This window comes from Capra hircus, chromosome 14, assembly GCF_001704415.2.
Source record: "Capra hircus breed San Clemente chromosome 14, ASM170441v1, whole genome shotgun sequence".
In the NCBI taxonomy this organism is placed as follows: domain Eukaryota; kingdom Metazoa; phylum Chordata; class Mammalia; order Artiodactyla; family Bovidae; genus Capra; species Capra hircus.
The window spans coordinates 90,828,194-90,842,418 of NC_030821.1; the positions used below are offsets into that span (position 1 = coordinate 90,828,194).

The 14,225-nt window shown below is 39.1% G+C and overlaps 1 protein-coding gene across 1 annotated transcript in view; it reads left to right on the forward strand.

Annotated features, from left to right (window-relative positions):
• COL19A1 (collagen type XIX alpha 1 chain) overlaps positions 1-14,225 on the forward strand; it is a 114,952-nt gene that overhangs the window by 26,738 nt on the left and 73,989 nt on the right. The window contains exons 3-7 of the mRNA XM_018058814.1: positions 1,759-1,821; positions 6,969-7,004; positions 8,018-8,053; positions 8,143-8,196; positions 9,033-9,086. Of these exons, the coding sequence (XP_017914303.1) occupies positions 1,759-1,821; positions 6,969-7,004; positions 8,018-8,053; positions 8,143-8,196; positions 9,033-9,086 (243 nt within the window). The remainder of the gene's footprint in view (positions 1-1,758; positions 1,822-6,968; positions 7,005-8,017; positions 8,054-8,142; positions 8,197-9,032; positions 9,087-14,225) is intronic.

Sequence of the window (14,225 nt, forward strand, 5' to 3'; positions counted from 1 at the left end):
CACCAGGCTCCTCTGTCAATGGGATTTTCCAGGCAAAAACACTGGAATGGGCTGGCACTCTCCAGGGGATCTTCCCGACCCAGGAATCAAACCCATGCCTCTTGCATCTCCTGCATTGGCAGGCGTATTCTTTACCACTGAGCCCCAGGGGAAGCCCCAAATACCCATGAGTGGGGCTTAGATGACCCCTGATCCATTAACACACTATAATACTATCCAAAGGTTCAGTGAATAAACTAGATCTCTATGTTTAATATCCATCAATAGAGGATGGATATTAAAAACAACATTGAGTTGGGGGGAAAGTCACAGAATGTCATATACAAGATTAACCAGTGGCTTTTATAAAAGTTGTTTTAAATATCCAATATAACATACTATTTATGGTTCCGCATATGCAGTGAAAGTACAAAAATATAGACTGAAAACGTAAGTACTAAATTCATAACAGTGACTCTCTCTGGCACAGAAATAGAGAGGGAATATGAAATTTCCTCTTTGACATAAGGTTTTTTTTTCCTCCTTGGGTGCCTTGTCCATGGAGGTTTGACATATTCAACTTTATCTATTTTGGTTTAGGTTTTTTTTTAATAAAAAAGACACATGGGGCAGAAAAGCTATATGCTTGGAAATGCCATGATGAACATTGTTTTGCAAAAATGCTCTTAGGGTTGGAAAACAACCCAGCATTATATAAGTTCTGGTTGTTGTTCAGTCACTCAGTTGTGTCCAACTCTGCAACCCCATAGTTACAGCCGGCCAGGCTCCTCTGTCCGTGGGACTTCCCATGCGAGAATCCTGGAGTGGGTTGCCATTTCCTTCTCCAGGAAATCTTCCCAACCAAGGAATCAAACCCATGTCTCCTGCATTGGCAAGAGGCCCCGGGAAAGCCCAACATGCATTCTAGTGGCTGCACTTAACAACTGTGTGGTATTCAGGGTTGTTGGCTAACAGTAAACGGAAGCACTGAGATATCTCTATCGTTTAATTAGTGGTACACTTCCTTGCCACCAATATTATTTCTAAAATTCTATTTTCTCAAAACACTCCTTATATGTCCCATACAAATCCCTCTTCTGGATTTTTCATCAGAAACTCAGACTTTTCTAAGCCACTGCTATCCCCACATCAAGAAGGCCTTCTTTGCAACCAAACCGTGGTGAATGAGTGCTGGAAACAGTGGAGAGACATCTTTTTCTTCCTATATCTCCCCCTACTTGAAAAAAGAAAGAAATATCTGAAATAAAATGAATTTGGATTACTGTGTCAATTAAATAATGTGGTGTCTTTAAGGCCACAAAAATTCTTTTATTTCTTTTGGTGCAGCAGAGCATAATTATAATTATTTTCTCTAAATGTTCTTTGCTTGAAAAATAATTGGCTTTGTCTCACATTAATTTTAAAGATCGTAATGAATATTGTGGATTTCTAAAAGACCTAAAGGCATTGTGGAGTGCTTATAAACACTGTTATGCAAATAACCTATTGGATTCAGAGCTTCCCACTGCCCTTGGGGGAAACAGATAAATTCCATTGTTAGAAGGGGTACAGGTTGTGCTGTCACCCTGAGGGTCACAACAGGACTTTGCTGCTGCTGCTGATGCTAAGTCACTTCAGTCGTGTCCGACTCTGTGCGACACCCCATAGATGGCAGCCCAGCAGGCCATCCTGTCCCTGGGATTCTCCAAGCAAGAACACTGCCTTCTCCAAGGACTTACCTAGCCTCATGCAAAAATTGTCTTCTGCTTTTCTTGAAAGGGTGAAACCGGATCGCCAGGATTTCCAGGATCTATTGGCCCTAAAGGTGAAAAGGGAGATTCTGTAAGTACTTTAGCTTTGAGAGCAGCGGGAGAATATCCAAAAGATAGAATTAAGATATTTTTCTTAATCAGCCTCAATTCCATGTACGTTGGTTGTCCCTGGCATAAGCAACCTTAGATCAGATATTTGGTCATGTTCTCTAAATGAGGTACTAAGTTTTTACAAGTATTACCTCACTTAGTTCATTAAAAAAAAAAAAAAAAATTCTTCAGATGAGGAAACCAAGGCACAGAAAGGTTAAGTAACTTCCCTAAGGTCCCTAAGCTAGGAAATACTGAAACCATGAATCACTCCTAGGTAGGCTGATTCCAGAACCCAGGGTTTAAAAATCACTAAGCTACCCTGCTATAGCTAAAGACAATAGCTGCTGCTGCTGCTGCTGCTGCTAAGTCACTTCAGTCGTGTCCGACTCTGTGTGACCCCAGAGACGGCAGCCCACCAGGCTCCCCCGTCCCTGGGATTCTCCAGGCAAGAACATTGGAGTGGGTTGCCACTTCCTTCTCCAATGCATGAAAGTGAAAAGTGAAAGTGAAGTCGCTCAGTCGTGTCCAACCCTCTGCGACCCCATGGACCACAGCCTACCAGGCTCCTCCATCCATGCGGTTTTCCAGGCGAGAGTACTGGAGTAGGATGCCATCGCCTTCTCTGAGATAATAGCTAAAATGAATAATAAAATCAGTATATCAAAAGAGCTAATTTATCCCCCCAAAATAGAGAAGTTTATCTCTATTTATCTTCAAACAACTACTCTCAGCATAGTCTCTGAAGTTATTCTAGGTTTTTATGAGATCACAATGACTTCTTAAATATTACTGAGGTCACGTTCTTCCAAAATTTAGTTCTTTTGGTAGAAAAAAGTACCTTCAGTATCATTTATATTCAAATGGGACTACCTAAAGAGATGACATGAATCCTAATTACAAAAATAATTTTTTAAAATTCTGCTTTAAAAAAAAAAAAAACCCACAGCAGCCCTCAAGAATCAGCAAGAATGACTTAACAAATGTTTCATCTTTGTTAAAAAAAAAAAAAAGTAACACTTTGAATAAATTTACTTTTCCTCTTCCCTTGCTGGGATGAATAGAGAATATTGGTTGGCCAGAGATAAAAATGAAGAGGTCACTAAAAGGCCTGCATGCCTGCCAGATGGGAACAACATAAAGAGTATTTAATATCACAAAGTCAAATTCTCCTTGTGCTTCAGCTTTAAAAATGAAGCATCTTTGGTGATGACAGTCATTCTCTGACAGCTTTAGAGTTCATGCTGTCCCCCTTGTGCTCCGAAGTTCTCCTCCTTCAGGGGTCACTCTTGCCTTTGGCTTTCTGTTCAAACCAGTAACAGTCCTTACTGGGGTTCCACACCTGAGGATTTCCAAGCCTCTCTAGGAAATCTCCTCTCTCCCGCAAATCAGCCCAAGGTCTGCTGTGCCTTCCACCTGCCAGCTGACTCCTATAACTCCACACTTATGGGCACCTCTCGTCAGCTCTTATCTGTCCCTTTCCCCCACTCCATCTCCCCTCCACACTGGAGCACTGACACCTTCTCTTAATTTCCACATGCTGCATGGCAAACCAGGACCTAAGATTTACTATAATTCTACTGGCATATCTGGGACTTGTAGAGCAGAGAGATTTGAGTGGATTAGAGCAGTGCCTCTCATACTAAATGTGAACTTGAGTTGCTGAAGATCCTTTTGAAATGCTAATCCTAGTTCAGCAGGTCTGGGTAGCGGTTTATTACCAAACCCAAGTTCAGTTCAGCTGCTCACTGCTCATAAGTCAACAGTTGCAGAGGCAAGTGTCAGCAGAAAGGTGCTTTAATCAGAAAAGGTTGCAACCTGAGGAGAAGGGGGTCTCATGTCCTGAGACCAACTCCCAAGTTTCTTTTCAGCCAGGACAGTTTTTAAAGGGAAAAATGATGGGGGTGGAGGATGGGTGAATGGCAAGAATCTCAGTGAGTCATTGAGGCAAGAGGTTGGAATCTGAATCTTTTTTCTTTCCTTTGAGTGCAGACTGGCTGACTCTGTCTTCAAATGTAATCTTGATGCATGATCTCCGGTAGGATTACTAAGGGGGGCATTGAGGGAGAGAGCTAGTCATTTTTTAATGGTTTAACTCTTCATTCTTTTTATCTGGGAAAAAATCAATAGCTTAGGCAAGGCATGGCATGTATTCAGGACAGCATAAGTCAGGAGTTAGTTTCAATTGCTTGGTGATCTCATTTTTATATTTAGGTTCTTTTAAGTTCGGAGGGGAACAGGAAAGGGGCAAAAGAGCTGCTTTCAGACTGAGCAGGTGTATTTCTCAACGCGCTCAGGCCATGCTCCTGCTGTGCATCCTGGGCTGTGCTATGAGTAGCAAGAACTGGAGGATTTCACAGTTCCTGAAGATTTTCCTCTAGCTTTCTGTCCTGTTACCAAGGCCCACCCCCTGAGACCGCTTTTCTCCCCATCTACCTTACCCTCCCAGCTCTTCTCCTTGTCAAATCTGCAAATTATCCCACCTTCCTTATATTAATACATCTTCGCCTACCTTTCTCCCAGCTTCCCACAGGAAAAAACACAAATTTCACATCATTAGTAAAGCAGTCTAGCTCTCTATGGTCTCAGCCTTTCTATTCTGGAACAGGATCTGAACATAACATAATAACCAGGAGGTCCAAACAGAAAAATAATCTTCATCCAAATCTGAACTCTGAGCCTGAGTAGTTTAAATGGCAGTTTGTCCCCTGTTACAGAACATTTACTACATGACTAGGTTAGATATCGGAGTGAAAATGTCACCTAGTTGAACCCCAAGATTTTATAGATAAGGAAAAAGAGGCTCCAAAATGTAAATGACTTGCCCCAGATAGTAGCCACTGGAATTAAAACAAAATATCAGCTCTCTAGACAACCAGGCTCCTGGTTTTTCTTTTTCTGCCCCAACTAGAAGTTACTTTAGTCACTGTAGCTTGGCAGAGGTTCTAAATAACGAGTGACATAAGTAATGTAATAGAAACAAGCAGTTACAAAAGCAACGCAGCCCGTTGCTCACATCTCATTAACTTCATCTCCTATCTTAAAAATCGAGTTAATTTTTAGAATTAAGACTGAAACACAAGAATATAAATAAAGATCTCTATATATCTAATATATAGAAATTATCCAGTAAGAGATTTAATTATGTTGGATAGATATGGGCCGTATTAGTCAGAGTAGGTAGGTTATGCTAAGTAACAAATTAACCCTGAAATTTCTGTGGTTTTACCCCCAAGAAAAGCTTTCTCTCACTCATACTGCCCAGCCAGTGTGGTTGGGAGGAGTGGGTATCCTGCTCCACATGACCCTTAGTAACCAGTCAGCAGGCTGGTAAGCACCAGGGAGCTATGCCCTCTGACAGGCACAAACTTCTCAGCCACCACTGCCAGGACGGCAGGACTGGAGCATGGTGAGTGGTCTCCGCAAGCCTCAGCCTTCATGTGCTCTGCAGCCCTGCCGAACACATTTCACAGTCAGAGTCAGCAGCTTGCCCCCACGTAACTGCTGGGAGGTCGGAGACATGGGGGAGAAGACAGGGCCCCCAGAATTCCCCGGGTCATGAGATGTGAAGTTTTTTCGGTAACCACTCACCGCCTATGGTGATCTGAAGGTCAAATCCTTACCAGCACCTTTGAGAGCAGCACTGCCTAGCATAGCGGTCCTCAGCCTTTCCCTTGACTTTCAGATGCAAAATAAAATGTTTTACAATGTATGGTTTCCATCTTATTATCCATTCACTCAATTCACATAATAAGGCAATTAAATTGTAAATAATATCAAACAGACTGAGTAAGCAAAGTCTGATTTTGAAGCCAGGCTGCCTGGGTTTAGATCCTCAGTGACTTCTTATTGATTTTGTGACCTTGGGGAAATGAATTAACTTCCCTGTGCCTCAGTTCCCCCTCTGTAAATGAATGTACTACCCTGTTGACCCAAGAGGTTAATTGTATTAATGTATATAATGTGATTAAAACAGGGTTTAATACATTGAAATGATTCAATAAATGTCAGCAATTATTGTTTTATCTGTAAAACTTTAAATTCCCCAATTTAATACATTTCAGCAGAAGTGTACCCCAGAGATGCTATGATAGTCAAGGTGACTTATATCTCTTCATTCACAGATTTTGTAGGCAAGACAAACAAGGGAACAGGGAACATACAGTGGGTGAATGCTGCTTTAGGAGAAACATTGATAACTTAGGTTTACTCAGAACCTTTCTGAACCTCTTCTCATTCTGGTATTGGGACAATATCTTCCTCACAGCAGTGTAGTGAAGGTTAAATGACATCACAGTATGTACCTTCAAGAACAGAAGCTAATACAGGAAAGCCTCCCCATCTCTGTGTGTGTATGTGTGTGTGTGTGTGTGTGTAGGAAGGGTTGTGTTGTTAGTAACACAGTGACCATGGGGAAAGTGTTGCGTCATAAGAGGCATCCCTTCAAAGCTTTGACTCCCACCAGAACCTTCAAGCCTAAACCCAACAGCAAGAACTAGTATCAGTTCCATAGACTTGTACTGTTATTCACCCAGTAATTAACCCCTTCATGTCATTTTCATTAAAAGGAAAGTGAAAATTAGTATTTTTACAGTAATGACTTTGTAATTTTAAACACTAATTTAGAACTCTAGCTGTATCTTTTAAGCACCAACTTAAGTAACCGGAAGAATTCAAATGAATGTCCTTCCACTGATCACTCCAGCATCTTCACATTCATTCTGCCTCTGTTTGGATGCTTGCATATGTGTGTGTGTGTGTGTGTGTGTGTGTGTGTGTGTGTGTGTGTGTGTGTGTGTGTGTGTGTGTGTGTGACCATCTTCTCTTTGAACCACACCAGAGGAAGCTTTGGCCTTGGACCATATTCTAATTTGTCAACCACTCAGGATTCTCAAAATAACATTAAGATGATTAAGTTACTGTTCATTTGGGAATATTAAAGGGTTTTCTAATTCAGTTGCATATTGGTCTTCTAAGCTGCACGGGTAGACAATGTGACATTCTGGATCATTACACGTTTGCAGTGGAGGACTGAGTTTGACCTGCAGGATTTGTTCACATCCAGGTTTGGAGAGATTGTTTTTAAAAGAGTTTATATTTGATTCTTTTTTCTATGCATTTTCCTAGGGGGAACGCTTTACAAAAGGTGAAAAGGGAGATAGAGTAAGTAGATGTTTTATCACTATCTTGGGTTTTCTGTTTCATTGATTTCCTCCTCTCCGATTTCTATCATGTTTACTTTAGAGCCTAATAGATTTGATAAGATAAACTCCCTGAGCATTCTGCTTTTTCCTCTGTGAATTTTGACTCTTTTATTTTGATAAGTATGAAATTTTAAACCTTGTTACAAGTAGTGTTTATTTTCTGTAACACATTACTATTTGTGATTGGACATGAATGTAATGAAAGATATACACCAAGGATATTTCAGGTACAAAATTATTGTATAAGACAGTTTTTCCAAAATTTTTGTTGATATAAATTGGATTTACCAAACAGGATGGTTTTATCAAAAGGATCAATGATAGGTCCTCTCCAGTGGTCCAGTGGTTAAGACTCCAAGCTTCCAGTGCAGGGGGTATAAGTTTGATCTCTACTCTGGGAATTAAGATCCTGTGGAACAGCCAAAAAAAATAAATAAATAAAAGGATCAGTGATTAAGTCATGGAAGATAATTTAATTGAAGTGAACCCTTTGTGGCCAACTTTGTACTCTTTTGTGTACTTTAATTTTTGTGTGATTTTTGTTTCATTAAATACATGTACCTAAAAGCAGAACCTCCATGACATATCAACTTAGATTTTACTCTTTCTTTTTTGCCCTTATCTGCAGTTTTGTTTCTCTGCGCTGTAGGATTAGCTGGTGACAAACCAGCTAATAACAATGTCAGTTGAGTAGAGGACACAGTCATTGCTAATGGACCATGATGATTACAGTGTCAAAAGTGACATTGGGGAAAAACTGTTACAGAGAAGAAAGGAAAATAAGAAATGGTTTATTAGCAATTATTATTTTAAGTCATATTTTAGGATGAACCCTTCTTGACTTCAGCATGTCTTCCATAATTTCCTCTTTTATCACATGTCAGCTACTGAAAGTGTAAATGAGTTGCAGCATTAGAGACGCTGTCCTCCATCTGAATATAAACACATGTATGGTGATTATTTCATTTACAGGGAGAACCTGGAATAGCAGGATCACAAGGAATAAAGGTAATTCCCTGACAACCTTCTGTTGCATCTCCAACATAATGGGATTGTGAAAATTAAAGTAACCATTTCTATCCCACCCATGTGTTTAGGGCGAGCCTGGAGATCCTGGTCCACCTGGTGTAATTGGAAGCCCAGGACTAAAGGTACATAAGAAATAACTCAGGGAAATGTGGACATTGTTTTGAAGGTATAGCCATTTCTGTGTAAAACAAGGAGCTCTGATGTACCGCTCATTTTCATCACAAATGTCATCAGGGACTTTATCATGTTTTCATAGTGATTTCTCCCACAGACACACTCCCATATTGGCTGCATTTATTACACATATGGTGCCTCTGTCTTTTGGATCACAATAGGATATTTAAGCACTTTTCAGACCATATTCACAATAGCATCTCTGAAAGCTTTAAAAGTAAAAAATATGAGCCACATCTATGACCCTGTTTCCTTAAAGAGAACAGGATTTAATTTCCCAAGCCCAAATTCTGCAGCCCACAGGCACTTGAGTTTCCCACACGGGATGCTATAGGACTGTCCCAAAGGAGACCCACTGCTAGGAGGCACTAGAAGGATTCATGTAATGTGCCCCTACCCATGTGTACCGCAAGTTATCCAGACTCATCTGCTGGTGAGCACATGCATGTGTGCTCAGCCACTAAGCCGTGTCCAAGTCTTTGAGACCCCATTGGCTGTAGCCCACCAGGCTCCTCTGTCCATGGGATTTTCCAGGCAAGAATACTGGAAAGGATTGCCATTTCCTCCCCCAGGGGAGTCTTCCCAACCCAGGGATCAAACCTGCATGAGAACAGACTCATTTCAATAAAAACGTCTTAAAACTGTAAGCCCAAAGCACATTTCAGTGTTACACAGAGGAGCCTGGATACTTTTCTATAGATGAAGGTCACACCATGTTTTACATATATTCAGGTACAGACTATATTTTTAGCACAAGTGAAGTATATATCTCCTTCTATTTTAGGGTCAGCAAGGACCTGCAGGCTCTGTGGGACCCAGAGGACCACCAGGAGATATTGTATGTATAGTAGATGCATGTGTCATTTTAAAGGCTGTCAGCATCTGTTCATGCAAATGAGTCATACTGCATTTTCCAAGGGCAGGGGTCATCTCTGCCACTGAAACTGATCACACCTAATGTCAGAGACTGTTGAGAAGGCTCATATCTCCATTTAGTTATGTGAGATCCTTTTGAATATTATTAACCTAACAAATCAGTCTTTGAAACCCAAGTTAACATTTCCATTATACATCGTTATACATGGCTCTTGATTAAATTCTCCATTCAAGAAAGACATTTCCAAAGCTTCTGATGTTGTATTCTTGCAGAAGTCTCCAAAAAGGGGGCAAATCTTTTGGCTGAAAATACTTCTATAATGCAATTGGTGACAGGTCCTCAGGTTGCATTATAGTCTAGCTTTACCGGATTCACAATTCCCTCTCTCTCTCTCACACACACACAAACATACATATATATCCTCACACCCCTTAAATGCACTGTTTTTTCTTTTACTGGATTATACTTGATTTACAGTATTAGTTTCAGGTGTACATAATAATTCAATATGTTCATAGATTATACACCATTTAAAGTGACTACAAAATAATGGCTAAAATCCCTGTGTTACACAATAAACCCTTCCTGCTTATTTATTCTACACACAATAGTCTGTATTTCTTAATCCCTTTCGTCTATCTTCCCTCTTCCCTTTCCCCCACGGGTAACTAGTTCGTTCTCTATATGTGTGAGTCTGTTACATTTGGTTATATTCATTCATTTTTTTTTAATATTCCATATATAAGTGATAACATGCAATATTTGTCTTTCTCTGATATTTCATAAAGAACAATACTCTCTAGGTCCATCTACACTATTGCAAATGGCAAAATTTCTTTCATTTTTATGGTCAAATAGCATTCCATTACAGAGAAGGCAATGGTACCCCACTCCAGTACTCTTGCCTGGAAAATCCCATGGATGGAGGAGCCTGGTGGGCTGCAGTCCATGGGGTCACTAAGAGTCAAACATGACTAAGCGACTTCACTTTCACTTTTCACTTTCATGCATTGGAGAAGGAAATGGCAACCCTCTCCAGGGTTCTTGCCTGGAGAATCCCAGGGACAGGGGGGCCTGGTGGGCTGCCCTCTCTGGGGTCGCACAGAGTCGGACACAACTGAAGCGACTGAGCAGCAGCAGCAGCAGCAGCAGCATTCCATTAAATATATATGATATCTTCTTATCCACTTATCTGTTGATGAACACTTAGGTTTCTCCCATCTTGGCAGTTGTAAATAATGCTGCTAGGAACACTGAGGTGCATGTATCTTTTTGAATTACTGTTTTCATTTCCTTTGAATATATAACCAGGAGTGGGGTTGCTGAATCATTAGGTGATTCTCTTAGATTTTGAAGAACCTCCATAATGATTTCTCTAGTGGCTAAACCAATTTTCATTTCTATCAACAGTGTATTCAGGTTCCCTTTTTGCAACATCCTTTCAAACATTTGTTATTTGTGGAATTTTTGATGATAGCGATTCTGATGGGTGTGAAGTGATACCTTTCTGTGATTTTGATATGCATTTCTCTAGATGTTTAGCAATATTGAGCATCTTTTCATGTGTTTATTGGCCATCTGTAAGTCTTTTTGGAAAAATGTCTATTCAGTCTTCCGCTCATTTTTTAAACCAGTTGTTTGTTTTTCTTAATATTGAGTTCTATGATATATTTATATTTATAGTAACCTCTTTTCAGCCATACCATTGGCAGATATTCTCTCGCATTCAGTAGGTTGTCTTTTCATTTTTGTCCATGGTTTCCTTTGCCATGCAAAACCTTTTAAGTTTAATTAGGCCCTGCTTGTTTATTTTTGCTTGTGTTTCCTTTGTCTTAGAAGACAGATTCAAATATATTGCTAAAGTTTATGTCAGAGTGTTCTGCCTATTTTTTCTTGTAGGAGTTCTATGGTGGTCTTATCTTTGAGGCTTTCATTAAGTTTGAGTTTATTTTTGTATATAGTGAGAGAAAATGTTCTAACTTATTCTTTTATACGTAACTGTTCAGTTTTCCCACTTATTGAAAATATTGTCTTTACTGTATATTCTTGCCTCCTTTGTCATAAATTAAGTGACCATTAATTGGTTTACTTCTGAGCTATCCATTCTGTCACGTTAAGCTACGTGTCTGTTTTTGTGCCAGTACCATATTGTTTTGATTACTGTAGCTTTGTAGTATAGTCTGAAGTCAGAGTATGATACTCCCAGCTTTGTTTTTCTTTCTCAAGATTGCTTTGGCAGTTAGGGATCTTTTGTGCTTTCAATAAATTTTAGGATTTTTTATCCTAGTTCAGTGTAGGGATTGCATTAAATCTGTAGATTGCTTTGGATTGTATGGACATTTTAACTGTATTAATTCTCCCAATCCATGAACACAGGGTACTTCTCCATTTCTTTATATCTTGTTTGGTTTTCTTCATCAGTGTTTTATAGCTTTTAGAATATAGCTTTTTCTCCTTGTTGGTAAAGTTTATTCCTAGGTATTGTATTCTTTTTCATTCAGTTTTAAGTGGAATTGTTTTGCTTTATCTTTTGGATGGTTTATTATTAATATATAGAAAAGCAACAGATTTCTGTATATTAACCTTTATCCTGCAACTTTACTGGACTCATTTATTAGTTAATAGCTTTTTTGGTGGAGACTTTAGGGTTTTCTATATATATGTCATCTGCAAATAAATGACAGTTTTACTTATTTCTTTCCAATTTAGATGCCCTTACAATGAAGAAAAGTTGTCATTGTTCAGTTACCCAGTCATATCCAACTCTGCAACCCCATGGCCTGCAGCACAGCAGGCCTCTCTGTCCCTTACCATTTCCCAAAGTTTGCCCAAGTTCATGTCCATTGTATCAGTGATGCCATTCAGCCATTTCATCCTCTGATGCCCTCTTCTCCTTCTGCCTTCAATCTTTCCTAGCATCAGGGACTTTTCCAATGAGTCAGCTGTTTGCATTAGATGACCAAAATACTGGAGTTTCTGCTTCAGCATCAGTCCTTCTAATGAGTATTCAGGTTGATTTCCCTTACAATTGACTGGTTTGGTCTCCTTGCTGTCCAACAGACTCTCAGGAGTCTACTTCAGCACCACAGCTTGAAGGTATCAATTCTTCAGCACTCCACCTTCTTGTAAGATCAGAAACTACAAAACTCAGAGGAGTCAGGCAGAACACTGATGTAAATCACAGCAATTTGGATGCCTTTTATTTCTTCTTCTTTTTTGAGTGCTATGGCTAGGACTTCCAATACTGTGTTAAATAGAAGTGATGAGAGTGGGCGTACATGTTTTCTTCCTGATTTTAGAGGAAAAGTTTTCAGCTTTTCACCACTGAGTATGATGTTAGCTTTGAATTTGTCACAAGTGGTGTTTATGATATTGAGATATGTTCCCTCTATACCAGCTTGGATGAGCATTTGTCATGAGTGAATGTGTAATTTTGTGAAGTGCTTTTTCTGTACCATTTGAGATTATCATGATTTTTATCCTTTCTTTTGTAAATGTGGTATATCACATTGATTGCTTTATGGATATTGCAACATCCTTGCATTCCTGGAATAAACCCCATTTGATCATGTTATGTGATTACTTTTATATATTGTTGAATTCAGTTCACTACTAATATTTTGAGAAGGATTTTCACATCTGTATTCATCAGAGATGTTGTTGTGTTATTTAGTCGCTATGTCACGTCCAACTCTTTTGAGACCCCATAGACTATAGCCTGACAGGCTCTTCTGTCCATGGGATTTCCCAGGCAGGAATACTGGTGTGCATTGCCATTTCCTTCTCCAGGGGATCTTCTCAACCCAAGGATCAAACTTGTGCCTTATGCTTGCCAAGCAGATTCTCTACCACTGAGCCACCAGAGAAGTCCTTCATCAGTGGAATTGCCCTGTAATTTTCTGTTTTGCTCTGGTTTTGGTATCAGAGTAATGGTGGCCTCATAGAATGAATTTGGGGGTGTTTCTTCCTCTTCAGTTTTTAGTAATCTTGAAGGGTAAGCATTAGCTCTTCATTATATGTTCGGTAGCAATCACCTGTGAATCTGTCCAGTTCCAGTTATTTACTTTCTGTAATTTTATTCATATTATTATAAATTCAATTTCACTACTAGTGACCAGCCTGTTCAGATTGTCTATTGCTTCCTGATTCAGTGTTGGAAAATTTTATGTTTCCACAAATTTGTCTACTTCTTCTAGGTGGTCCACTTTGTTGGCATATAACAGTAGTGCTCTTTTGTTATCTTCTGGTATCTTCATGGTAATGGTTGTTATTTCTTCTCTTTCATTTCTTATTTTGTTTAAGTGTATCCTCTCACTTTTTTTCTTGATGAACTCTCATGAAAAGTTTACCACTTTTGTTAATCTTTTAAAAAAACACAGATATTTGTTTTGTTGATCTTTTCTATTGTTTAGTGGTTTTTTTTTTTTTTTGGTCTTTATTTTGTTTATTTCCTCTCTGATCTTTGTTATTTCCTTCTGCAGACTTTTGGTTTCACTTGTTCTTCTTTTTCTAATTCCTTCAGTTGGTAGGTTCAGTTTTTTATCTGAGATTTTTTTCTTGTTTCTCAAGTTAGGCTTGTATCACTACAAGCTTTCCTCTTAGAACTGCTTTTGCTGTACCCTGTAGATTTGGGAAAGTAGTGTTTCCATTCTTATTTGTCTTGATGTGTTTTCTGATTTCCTTTTGATTTCTTCGTTTTCATACTGATTTTTTATAGCATGTTGTTTAGTCTCCATGTTTTTGTGTTTATCCCATTTTTATTCCTGTAATTGATTTCTAATTTCATACCATTTTGGTTAGAAACAATGCTTGATACAATTTCTACTCCCTTATATTTATTTAGACTTGTTTTGTGGCCTAGCATGTGATTTAGCTGGAGAACGTTCCTTGTGCACCTGTAAAGAATAAGAATGTGTACTCTGCTATTTTTTTGATTGAGTAAATTCACTTTTCTATTCTTTCTCTGATGTCAGCTTTGTGTTCCTTGGACAAATTCCCTGGCCTTCTGACATCTTGGGAGTCAAAACCTCTACATCAGTCCTCACTTGAACAAAACAAGGAAAATGCTTCTTGGACACTGACCTCTGTCTGGCAATTTGA